Source organism: Condylura cristata, unplaced genomic scaffold (genome assembly GCF_000260355.1).
Source record: "Condylura cristata isolate star-nosed mole 26May11 unplaced genomic scaffold, ConCri1.0 scaffold00018, whole genome shotgun sequence".
NCBI lineage: Eukaryota > Metazoa > Chordata > Mammalia > Eulipotyphla > Talpidae > Condylura > Condylura cristata.
Window position 1 is genome coordinate 13,036,105 of NW_004567119.1, and position 13,109 is coordinate 13,049,213.

General features: G+C 39.7%; 1 protein-coding gene across 1 annotated transcript in view; it reads left to right on the forward strand.

Moving 5' to 3' along the window:
- LOC105853800 overlaps positions 1–13,109 on the forward strand; it is a 79,059-nt gene that overhangs the window by 48,922 nt on the left and 17,028 nt on the right. Inside the window, exons 18-20 of the mRNA XM_012726759.1 lie at positions 1,510–1,561; positions 10,351–10,462; positions 12,301–12,384. Coding sequence (XP_012582213.1) covers positions 1,510–1,561; positions 10,351–10,462; positions 12,301–12,384 — 248 coding nt within the window. The remainder of the gene's footprint in view (positions 1–1,509; positions 1,562–10,350; positions 10,463–12,300; positions 12,385–13,109) is intronic.

Genomic DNA, 13,109 nt, shown 5'->3' on the forward strand with positions numbered 1-13,109 from the left:
GCTCTAAAGAGATTACAGTAGAGTGGAAGACAAAATGGAGTCAGCTACAAATCAGACTCGTAGAGGTGCATGATCTGCGAAACTAAAACTCCCAACTGGTGTTGCTTTTGGTCACGTGAGCAACTCTGGGCAAGGTTCTGAATGAGACAAAACACAGTCTTCCTTTTCTAGTAATTGCATCCCTGGAGAATGTACATATGTTTAAATCTTATGTACTTGATATTTATTTCTAAAAACAGGATTTGCCCTCTTAGATAATTATAAACAGCTTTGCCACATAAAACAGAAAATCCTGCTGTTATCTACTGGGTATAGCTGAGCAGTGGTAGCTGACTTAGGCAACACGGGTGAATCTCACAAACTTACTGTTGATGAAACATAGAAACCAAAGAACATGTACATAATTCCGTTTATACAGATACACATGGGTTGTTTTGTTTGGAGATGCATGCTTACGTGGAAGAAAAGTCAGGAGAGCAGTGATCTTTGCTGGGGGCAGTAGTGATTGGGAGAAGGTGGAGGATACTTCTTGGGTGTGGGCAGCAGTCTACTTCCTGATCTTGGTCGTGATGAGGTGGATATTGTTTTGTGATAAATTTCAAGTTGTGCTTGTTTGTGCAAGGATCACAAGATATTTAGTTCCATAAACTTATTCTTTTTTTTAAAATTTATTTGTGCATACAGAACTGGGGTCTGTACCCCAGAGGTTCAGGGGCGGTCAGAGGCTTGACCAGAGGCAGAGTGGGGAGCAGAACAGGCAGATCAACAAAGTACACTGCTAAGGGGAGCAGCAGGCGGGTCAGGAGAGGTCTGCCACGCAGGGTGGTCACCTCCGGGGCAGGCGGGAATCAAACTCATGCAGAAGTGGCTTTAGCTTCTTAGTGCAGTGCTTTAACCTGCTGCACCATCAGAGAGGGCCTCCATAAACTTATTCTTACACATTATAAAATTTCATAATATCATCATTTCTTTCTAGTTTCAACCCTTAGCTAATTCAATGCACAAATAGTCAATGCTGGTCTCAGTGTTTCTGATGATAACGTTCATGCAATTTTCTTATATAGTGTTTGTGTCTATTAAATAAGTCGATTTCCTTCTGACCCTCATATTTGGTATTTAAATTTAGATATTAAAGAACACCTAATTCCATTTCTCTCTGTTCATGTCTAGAAAGTTCACCCAGACTTCTTTTAGGTGCTTCATGAGGTCTTAAGGGAAAAGCCCAGAGGAAGGAAAAAGCTGGTGAAATCCACAAATAGTATAAGAAAAACAGTTTCAATTTTTAATGAATTGCTTTTCATGTATATCAAATAATTTCTGATGGAGAAATCTTCATCAGATCAGAGGAAATGCAAACAAATAGGTCAGTGTGTGTGCTCACTAACAGATCAAGGTGGTCAGGTGGAACAAGTGAGTAGAATGCATGGAAGCCCTTCCGCCCTCTTTCCTTGATAGGCCCAAGGTCTATCAAATGAGCACTTACTGTTCTTCTTTTGCATTTTAATCTAGCTCTCCTGTTCTAAAACCATTTTTCATCTTATATCCAAAAAAGAACGTAAAGGTAAGAGAATCTCCATAATCGGCTACAATGGTATGTTAGTCTTACATTCAAGCTTATGTGGCTTTGGTGTTTTTTGGAAAGGTTTGGTTTTGACAAGCTTAATTATATTGTTTGTTTGATTAAAAAGAGAAAAGCTGTGGATTGGTGTGGGTGGGGAATGGGTCACCCCAATCACTTGATTGTGTCTATTAAGTGTTGGCAAATTCTCCTCATGAATTGCATCTGACGTCACTCTATCAAGTTGTTAACTACTCACCTGGGCATATTGCCTATGGCTGCTTTTGGATTTTTTTTTTTTTTTGTCAGAGGGACAAGCTTCTGTTAGATACTGTCTCAGAGGACTGTTAGCAATTATGTTATGTTATTTGGTCTTCATGACTGTTTTGGGATCCCCACTTTATAGCAAAGGAGTTTCCCAGGGACACACAATAAGAAACTGGTAGAGAAGGAAATCAAACTACTGTGTGTCTGACTCTAAATCTGACATTTGTTCAAAGATGGCATTCCTTTAGCAAAGAATGCTGGCTGCTCGTCCAACAGCCATTAATTAGAACTTCTTGCCCTTAATTAAAAAGATCCAATTTGGGTTTAGTGTCTTATTCCCATAGGTGCTTCCATTGAATCCTGATTTGTACAAACATAAAAATACTCCAGTGCTGCTCTTCAGTGACCAGTGGAATGGGATCTCCTTTATTCAGTGAGGTGGTAGAGAAATATAATATGATGATGTGGGCTTGGAGAGGGTTTGAGGAAAGGATTTTGTTGTCTTCTTTACCAAGAAACACAAAACAGAAACAGTCTTTTACCTGACTTCAAAGTATTGACTGAATATGGGGGTGATGATGCTGTTTTGATGCCTGGAGAGAAGCCAGAAGACAGTCGTAGGTGCCAATCTACTGCAGGGCTCCAGGGTTGCTCAGAAGTGGTTACACCAATCAAGTCATTAGTTTCATTCAGCCCATTACGTGAGAGCTTTGGGTACCAACCAGCTCACAGGAGTGTCAGTCCCTCTAAAATACTGACATGGTCAAAACTAACTCCCTGTCATTTTAAAATATAGCCAAGTGGACACAATCATATGGATATATAAACAATATATCTAAATGGACATATAAGATGAAATGTGATTGTGGCTTTTGTTGTTACTTCATAGCCATGGGATGTCCTGATTCAGTCATTAATTCACTAACTATTTGCTGAGTGCCAGTTGCTGGTAAGTACTTGACTAGAGGTACATACATAGAAGAACAAAGAAAGACACTCACCCAGCCTGTTTAGGAAAGAAGGGTCAAGAAGGAACAATTGGAGAAGAAGAGCTGGGAAATCTCTGCACTGGAGCTACAAGAAGTGACACATTAATCTAACTCTAAAAGACCAGTAGGAGTTGTCTGGGTAGAAAAAAGAAAGAAAAGTTACTCTCTGCAAGGCAGTGTTGGAGCTTCCATCAAGGAAGCACAAGTAGTTAAGTGTGTAGGGTACAGGTTGGACAAATTGGAAAAGGAGTCTACAGAGGTGAATGGGTTTAGTCACAGAGGGTCTTGTGGTCACTCTGTGGTGGAATACCATTATCCAAAAGCATCAGGAGTTACTGCAGGCTATAAGCATGTAGGAAACACCATGATGCTTGGACTTAAGAAAGATCCCATTGACAGCAGAGAGGAGGAGGGTAGAGATGATAAGAAGCAGAAATCAAATCAAATCAAGAAGGTCCTTTAGATTGAAGAACTATTTTGGCAGTGGTGTAGCTAGAACATAGTTACTGGATATGAGAGATGACTGGAGTAGGTTTGCAAAGAAATGCAGAGCAAGCACGAGGCATGGAGGAGGCTGCCAGACTATGCTGCAGGGTCAGCTGAGGCTAGGGATGGTTAGTTACAGCTCCAGTGCTTGGTTGAAAGTGTTAGACGCAAAGATTGGAGTGATCCATCGTTGGATAAGTATTGCAGCAGGAAAATGGAGCCAGAGCCATGAAAAGTTGATGATGCTGAGAGAACGGAAGACACTGGTGAAATGCTTAACCAATGCAACATGGAAATGGAGGCTAAACCAGAGGACAGTCAGTAGTGCATGGCGTGAAGGCATAAGTCCCCGTCACAGTTTTGGTGGCTGAGCAGATATAGCTGGAGCAATGAGCTTGTGGCATTGAGTGTGGTGTGAGATTGTTCAGGTAGAGTAACTCTACATGATAATAAAGAAGGGGTGAGTGGTTCATATCCATGAGGCGATGAAGGTCATTTAGAAGCAAAGGTACTGAGTTTGGATGAAACATGAATTTTGAAGAGAGCAGGCTTATGGCAGACTGAAGGGGAAAGGAAACATCAGACACCATGTTCAAACCTCTGACACACCAAGGAGTGTGATGAGGACAAGGGATGGAAGATAATAAATTGGAGAAGCACACATTATTTCAAATGAAGAATTTTTACTGACCAGATATGTGAGGAATATTGAATGAGCAAGTGCTGACAGGAAGGTGACTATGTACATCAAGTTCTAAGTGCTTTACATTTGCTAAACTCATTTAATTCTCACCTGTGAGGCAGGTACTATTGTTATCCCTGCCATTACCAGTGACCACACTGAAGCTCAGAGACATGTCTGCCTCATTCAAGGTGCATAACCATGATTCCAGTCCAGGCAGGTAGGCGCCAGAGGATATGCTCTTACCCAGTCACGGTCCTGCTGATTCTGGGGGACAGGCCCAGCCAAGTGGGAAACTCAAGAACAAAAAGCCTCCACATCACATCAGGCTGTGGAGAAGAGGCAGTGTCTGGTTGTGGCATTTAACTGTAGCAGGACATGACTGGTCCTTGCCAGTATCAACTCCTTTCTGTTTTCTTGTCTATTTTATTTAGTACTAAATATAATAGCATGCCTTTGAACTATGAGTTAATATGCAAACTGCCCCAGGCTTTCCTAGAAGAGGGTGTGGTATACTTTTAAAATAAATGGTTACATTAATTATTAACTGAGTACTCTACTTCATAAAGGAATTAATTGGCATCTGTCAAAGAACTTAGGCACATTCTGACTGTGGATGACAAAAAGAAACTGCAGCAATCTTGAAAAATACATAGTTCTGATGTTTTTCCTATGGTATTTCTAATTTTTCTGGCAAACCAATTATTTAGAATTCTTGATTGCCTGTCGGAAGGTATTTTCCTTGGTTTTCTGTTTTCTTTTTGTTAACTGCCAGACACTATCTTAAAAAACCAAGAGGTCAAGAATGTTCGACGGCATTTTAATTTAATCCGAGGATAAGAATTATTTTGTTTGGCTTATGCTAAGGTCCTATTTATTTACTCACTTATTTATGACTTGAATAAAGGGAAAATCCTATGGAGCGCTAAGAAATGAGCAACTTCCTCTAAGAAAGCTACTACATTTCTTGAAAAGTGTGACTGTTAAGAAGGAGATACAGGAGGAAAATATGTTTTATACATCAGGAGACGTATGCTGTTATTCTAAACTGTAGTGAACAGCAATTAAAAGTCTGCATCTCATATACATTTCAGAAGGCTGGTATTTACAAAATAGGTTCTTTCAAAATGAGATTCAAGTTTTAGTTAGAGATTATCCACTGGAATGAAACATACTTAAGTTTATATTAATCACAAACGTGATCAATAGTTAATTCAAATTAAAAGTAGATTTGTCAGATATAGAGCTTTAGTGAAGTAATTTAAAAAGCCAAATTATTTCATCAGAAAGGTTCAGAGAGGCAGGTTTGGAAATTTGTTACTGACTTTCAAGGTAAAATATTCTTAGTGCAACTTTGGTTTCTAAAACAGGTTTATACACAAAAAGTAAAAAAAAAAAAAAAAAGGCAGTGAAATTAAAGACAAATCTTTTTAACTAATGCTTTTTCAGTTTCCAGTGAGCAAGGCTTTTGAGTTCCCTGCTAAACTACATATAATTTTTGCCATGTTTGCTTTGTTTCCTTGAAGAAAGCCATTGGAATTTTGGTAGGGAGTGCACTGAATTTGTATGTTGTTTAAGACGCCATTTTAACATTTTCCAATCTAATGGCATGGAATAGCTTTTCATTTCCTTGTGTTGTCTTATAATAGTGTCGTATATTTTTCACTGTATAGGTCCACAATCTCCTCTGTTAGCTCATAGGTCCTTGTAATTTTTGATGCAATTATAAATGAGATTGTTTCCCTAATTTTTTTCTTTTCTAGTTCATTCTTGGTTTATAGAAACACTATGGACTTTTGTATATTGATTTTGTATCTGGCCATTTTACTATATAGATTTAGTGTTTCTAATATTTTTCCAGTGGAATATGTAGGGTTTTTTTTTTCTATGTACATTATCATGTTGTCTGCTAAGAGTGATAATTTTACTTCTTTCCCCCTACTTTGGATTCCTTTTATTTCTTTCTCGTAACTAATTGCTCTTGGTAGGACTTCTAAAACTATGTTTAGTAGTAGTTATGAGAGTGGACATCTTGTCTCATACTTGATCTTAAAAGGAAAGGTTTCAGATTCTTACCACTGAATATTGTGTTAGCTGTGGGTCTGTGTAAAGATAAGTGTAAAGATATGGCTTTTATTGTGTAAAGATAAGTTCCCTCTATCTCCATTGTATTGAGAGTTTTTATCATAAGTAGGTGTTGGCTCGTGCTTGGTGCTGTCTCTATATCTGTCCATATGATCTTATGATTTTTATCTTTTCCTTTTGTTGATTTAGTGAATACTAGTTGATTTGTTGATGTTAAAATACCTTGTATCACCAAGTGAAGATATATATCACTTGATGTAGGTGTGTGTTCCTTTAATTATATTATTAAATTCAGTTTGCTAAGATTTATTGAGTATTTTTGCATCAATATATATCTAGCCACTACCACCAAGTTTCAGCAAGATAGCAAATAGATAAAATAAAGCAAAAATACATAATCCAAAAGAGAATAAATTCATTTCAGAAAAAGCTAGCTATCAAGAAAATTTCTTTGACAAAAACTGAGGCAGTCTCAATTTAGGCAATCTCAATTTTTGTCTTTAAAAAGTGCATTTATGAGAAATTAAAAGCTGAGATCATGAACAAGGCAAAGATTGTCCCCTATCAACAGTCTTCAGCATTGCAAGGAAGTTCTAGCTAATGCAATAAAACAAAGAAAATAAAAGGCATAAATATTGGGAAGAAAGAAATAAAATTGTCTTTGGTCACAGATGAGATGAGGTTATTTAACAAATCTGAATCAACAAGAAAAGATCTTGGAACAAACAACTAATGTAAAATTGTAATGTACAGGATATAAGATTAATATGCGCATCACTTCTTGGCCTTTGGCTAAGGTCAAGTGAATATTAATATACAGAAGGCAGTCATGTTTTTGTATACAATTTAGGAATGTGTGACTATGTTTTGATCCATGACAGACCATATATACAACAATAATCCCAATAGGCTATTCCATATAGCCTTGCTCTATAGTATGCTATGCTATATAGGTTTGTGTAATTATACTCTATGATATTTGCACAGTGAGGACATCATCTAACAACACATTTCTTGGAACATTTCCCATCAAAGGACACATAACTGTACAAGAAATTAACAAATACAATTTAAAATAAAAGCCACATTACCATTCACATTAGCATGTAAAAAAATGAAATCACTAGGTATAAATCTTGCAAACTATATAAAACACCTGTGTGAGAAAAACTACAAAATGGATTGATGAAATCACAGAACTAAATATGGAGAGAGAGTCCATGTTCATGAACAGAAAGACATATTATTGTCAAGATGCCAAGTTTCCCCACTGGCCTGATGGAGTCAAGCAATTTCAATCAAACTCTAAGCAGGTTATTTTGTGACTATCAAAAAACTGAATCTGAAGATTATGTGGGAAGATCAAAGACCCAGGAAAACTAACACAATATAGAAGCAGAACAATAAATTTGGATGACTGACATCCAACTTTAAAGCTTTCTATAAGGTTATAGGAATCAAGACCGTAAAGAATTTTCTAAACAATAGACAAGCTAATGGAACATCATATAAGAAAAACAAAAGGACAGACCAAATGAAACCAGTAAGAAGCTCTAGAAATCTTACTGTAGAATGGAGGCTACCAGAGGGGGAAAGGGAGGTTGGAAAGCAAAGTATGAAGTGGCCAGTGGACTGGACTGAAGGATTATGGGTTATCCTGTGTGGTGTGGTAACATACCTGAAGGTCTGTGATCCTGTACCTCTGAGTCAAATAGTGTTTTAAACCAGTGTTACCTATATCTTAAGAAAGTGAATAAGAAAGAACAAAAATAAATAAATAATAAAACTGTTCTGTGAAAGATACAGTCTAGAGAATGAGGAAACAACCACAGTTTGGGAGAAAATATTTGCCAAAGATTATCTGAAAGGGGTGTTATCCAAAATATGCAAAGGGTGTATGGACACCCTGCCTCCTTTTTGCAGTTTTATTATGAGCCTAAAACTAGCCTGAAAATCAAGTTAACTTCTCCTCTCTGTTTTAAGAGTTATTGTACTTGCCATATCCATAGGCTGATAGTTGTAGCTCTTTGATTATTCTGTTATTGCTACCAGAAAAATCAACTGCCAGTCTGAAAACCCTTTCACTGAGTTTGTCTTCTTTTTTTTTGGCTTCTTTTTATCTTTGGCATTCTGCAGTGTCACCATGTTGTATCTGCAGATTTTGTATATAGTTATTTGAGCTTGTATATAGCTTATATAACTCTATTTTTTTAATAGCTGATTTTTCTTTTTTTTTTTTTAAAGATTTATTTATTTATGCATACAGAACTGGGGTACAGGCCAGAGACTCTGGGGTGGCGAAAGACTTCACCAAAGACAGAGTGGGAAGCAGAACAGGCAGATCGACGAAGTACACTGCTGAGGGGAGCAGTGAGCAGGCCAGGAGAGGTCTGCTGCGCCATGTGGTCACCTCCGGGGCGGGCAGAGATCTAACTCATGCTGAAGTGTCTTTAGCTTCTTAGTGCTGTGCTTTAACCCGCTGCGCCACCAGGGAGGGCCCATAGCTGATTTTTCAATAGCAATATTGGAATAATAAAAAATTTTGACAAATTGATAAAAGTTCCCAGGACTACCAATGTATGACAAGCATATAAAACTGATTTGCAACTTACTTCATCATCTGATTTTAAGAAATCTTCTCTTCACCCCTTATTAAAAGACAAAACTACTAATCTGTTCATTATAGGCCACTGTGAACTCATTAAAAACAGGGACATGAATGATAAACTAATTGATAGCTGGTGAGGTTCGCCCTCTGGAAATGTTTGACAGGTAGTTTACCAGAGAAAATGTTCAGGTGCCTCTGCTTCAGCATATTAACATTTGGAACCTATGCAAGAGCCTATAGGTAAGTGCCTGGTAGTAGTTTTCAGTACGGCATCTATTTTTGCAGGAGCACTGGTAACATAATAAAACCTGTGACTGTCAGGGATCTTACTTTGCTTCAGAACTTGGCAATTATAAGAAATATGGATGAGCTGTGATCCTTCTGTATATTAAAATAACAGTGGCAGGCCCTCCCTGGTGGCATAGCGGGTTAAAGCACAGCACTAAGAAGCTAAAGCCACTTTAACAGGAGTTCCATCCCTGCTTGCCCTGGAGGTGACCCACATGGCGCAGCAGACCTCTCCTGACCCGCCCGCTGCTCCCCTCAGCAGTGTACTTCGTTGATCTGCCTGTTCTGCTCTCCACTCTGTCTCTGGTGAAGCCTCTCACCACCCCTGCACCTCTGGCCTATACCCCAGTTCTGTATGCGTAAATAAATAAATCTTTAAAAAAAAAAATAACAGTGGCAAAGTCACCTTAAGCCTTAGTCACCTTAAGCAAGAATAACCAAGCAGCAGTTTTAAACAGACCGGGCAGGATTGGAGGGGAGTTAGCATGCTTTGTTTAGCTGGGACATCTCAGAGACCTCATTGCCTGCCTACTCCATGTGAGTTGCTTCAGCTCTCACAGCACTTGCTTGGTCTTAAAGAGGATCAAGAAAACAGCAGATACAGCAGATGTTTATACAGCTTAGTACAGCAAATTATTTCAGCTATATTTTGCCGGCCCTGGTTGTGTAAGGCACTATTAGGACACGGGAGAGAAGCAAGACTCGCCACTCCTTTGTGCCTATGCAGGTATAGAAATCAATTCAAAAGATATTCTAGAACCATGACAGGATATGAGCTTACTTCATTTAGTGTGAGCCAGATTTGCCACACCCAGATAAAATGATGAGGCTGGCATGGCCACGACACAGAAAGCTCCATTGTGAGGCCCTGGCACTTGCGAGGAGGTATGCCTCAGACCTGACTGGATTCTCGGAGCAAAGGTGAGGGAGCTGGAAATGCTTTTCCAGGGAGTCTGTTCTGATGAGGCAGCTGTCAGTCATCAATTTACAAAAAAAAAAAAAAAAAAAAAAAACACAAAGAATCTTTGATGGCTGTGTCAGCCTTCCAGTCAGGCCATGCCGCTCAGTGCTCTTCAGCTCAGCTTACCAGCTCCAATTCTCACTGGCCTCACTGTCAACAAGCAGAGGGATCTCCTGAGAAAGGAATGCTTCCCCCCAAGCAGGATACCTTAGAAGAAGGTTATGCTCCTTTACTTCTGTTTGCACTAAGAATAACAAGGCAGTGTGTCCACACAGTTCCATGAACAATTCAAAAACAGAACTTTGAAGGGGGCAGTAGAGAGCTGACCTGTTGGTATTCCAATTAAGCTAAATAAGTAGACATCATCTTATCCATAAAACCTGTTTTTCCCTACTTCCTGGCTTAAAAAATATATGCATTTTTCAGATTGATATCCATATGAATGGAGAACACGTTGAAACCTTTCATGAAGATCTCACCTTCACAGTGGATACATTGGCCTCACCAGTCTTACCCAAGATAGCAGATGACCTAAAAGGTATGTTAATTTTTCTACCTGCTATTTTCTACCGAAACAGTATTCTCTCCGTTCTTCATTACATATTATTTTTACAATGTTTTCATTACTGATTTAGTCTATAAAAAATCACATTTTGGGCCCTCCCTGGTGGTGCAGCGGGTTAAAGCACTGCACTAAGCAGCTGAAACCACTTCCGCATGAGTTCGATTCCCGCCTGCCCTGGAGGTGACCCACATGGCGCGGCAGACCTCTCCTGGCCTGCCCGCTGTTCCCCTCAGCAGTGTACTTCGTCGATCTGCCTGTTCTGCTTCCCACTCTGTCTTTGGTGAAGTCTTTCGCCACCCCAGAGTCTCTGGCCTGTACCCCAGTTCTGTATGCATAAATAAATAAATCTTAAAAAAAAAATCACATTTTGGCAGGAAACGCCAATGTGGTTTATCTGAGGTCAGGGTTAGAGCTGGGTGTGGCATACTGGGCAGAGTGGATATTCATGGAGAAGAAAAGACCCTGCAGTCCCACATGGTCTCTCCTTTTCTGATGGCAGAGTCAACGTGAATTAAAGGCTGTGCATCAATGAAGGCTAGGGCTACACAAGTGGAAGTGGAAGGGTGTGGAAGGATAAGTTTTCAGAGAAAGGGTTTTGTCGTAGCCAGGGGAGGAAAAACCTCCCTGGGGGAGGTAGCAGGCTATACAAGGGTGGTCACTGTTGTGAAAAATAGTCAGAATGGAATATTTGAATCATTAAGAGAAGGAGAAATTTGGGGTGCTCTCAACCTTTTAGAGACTGTTTTCAGGAAGCTAAAATAATTCCACATAGCTACACAATCTGGTCAGACTATTGTCTGCATTTGGGTCACTTCCAACATTTTATACTTTGCACTTTCAAGGTTGTGAAATATCTCTGAGAATGCCTTTAACGTGAAGGTTTGCATTTAGCTGGGTTATTTTTTTCTCAGCATCTTCATCCTTTTAGTCACACTTATTTATATCAGTGCCTTCCCTAATTTCTTCTGACTGCATCGAGAGTCTTCCAAAAAGTCCAGTGACAACCTTCCCACTTCTGCTTCTATAATTCCATTTGTAATTGATTCAAAAATTACTTTTCATCTTATGTAACATGCCTCATAAATGGCGTGGTCATAGAAGCCTAGAGAAACATATCCAAACTAGAGGACTGAGAAAAGATACCTCCAGAAAAGGATCATCTAATCTTGACCAGTTGTTACAGGGGTGTCAACACCAGACAGTGGTTCCTTTGCTATCTAGGGAAAGAATTGAGAAAGAGCTAGGTGTGGCTGAACCAGGTAAGGTTTTGCTAGACTTAGGGAGGAGGGAACCGGTTTGGGAAAGCAGAATATGACCTGGCTCTCCGGGAAGGAGGAAGAGATGTTTAGAGAGTAAGTCCAGGAGGCGAGGAGGAGAGCAACATCCTATCAATAGCTTGCTCTGGACAGGGCTGCCACCCCAGTCTGCACCTCTGGGCTCTCTGCCTTCTCCCTCCAGGAGATTGTGAGCTAACCATAAGGATCTGATGCTTTTTATCGGTTAAAGTGCGTCCTGCTCAGTGTGATGGCCGCGGTGCCTGGATCGGGCTGCCATTCCATGATGCAGCCCCCTGTTCAATCAGGACTGGGCAGCGCAGCCTACTTGCTTGTAGTTTCTCTTCCCTGGTGTCTCACAGCCTTGTCTCAGCGACCATGTTCCCGTCTCAGGGACCACGTTCCTGTCTTGGGGACCACGTTCCAAATGACAGTTTATAACTCCTCCAGTTTATAACACCCTTCTCAAAGGGTGAAGGCAATCTCAGTAGGCATCTCAAAGGGTGCCTATAACTCCTCCATCTTCTCTACTGGCAGATCTTCCAGCTGGTGCCCTGACATACCGCCTGGAAGAGCTGGCCTACACGAGAAGCGGGGACAAAGGCAACTCCTCAAATATCGGTAAGGTCTGGCTGATGGAAGCCAGTTTTCACACCTCCAGCATGGACTTAAGCATTTCATGAGTTTCCATTGGATTGAAACCAATTTTGGTTCACTGTATTGGTTAAGTTATATTAATTTTCCCAGGGCTACAAAGCTAGTTTTCATTGACCTATGCAAAGACGTGTGTTTCAGATGACCTGTGGTCCTCAACATAATAATTCATTTTAGCAAAAAGCAAGTATTTTAAACTTCTTCAGGACCAGAAAACCTACGCCTGTTTGATAGTATTAGAATTCAGTTGTTTCTGCACCGACCTTTTGCCTTTTAATGTCTATTTCCCTAATGTTCTCTAAATATGTTCATCACTAATATCACCATGTTCTCGATTTTTTTTTTTGCTATTCATATTTCCTTTATTTAAACATTTAAAAAATCTTTCTTCACCTGTTAAAATTCCTTTCTTTTACCCTCCCCAAGTTGCTACATCATTTCCTTCTTTTCTTAGAACCATACTGGTTCTTTCTCTTTTTAACTTCATGGAATACTGTCCACTCGTCTCTTTATTTACTCTGCAGAATCATCAGGCTATCTTCTAATAAGTACCATTGCATGTAAAAAATAATGTATAAAAGTACAACATGCCTAACTCTCTATTACATAGTGAGTTTGAAAACTGCAAGGAGTACGTGTGTGGACGGGCTCTCGTGAAAGGTGCCTGAATCAGAACCCTGTAAACAATGGCC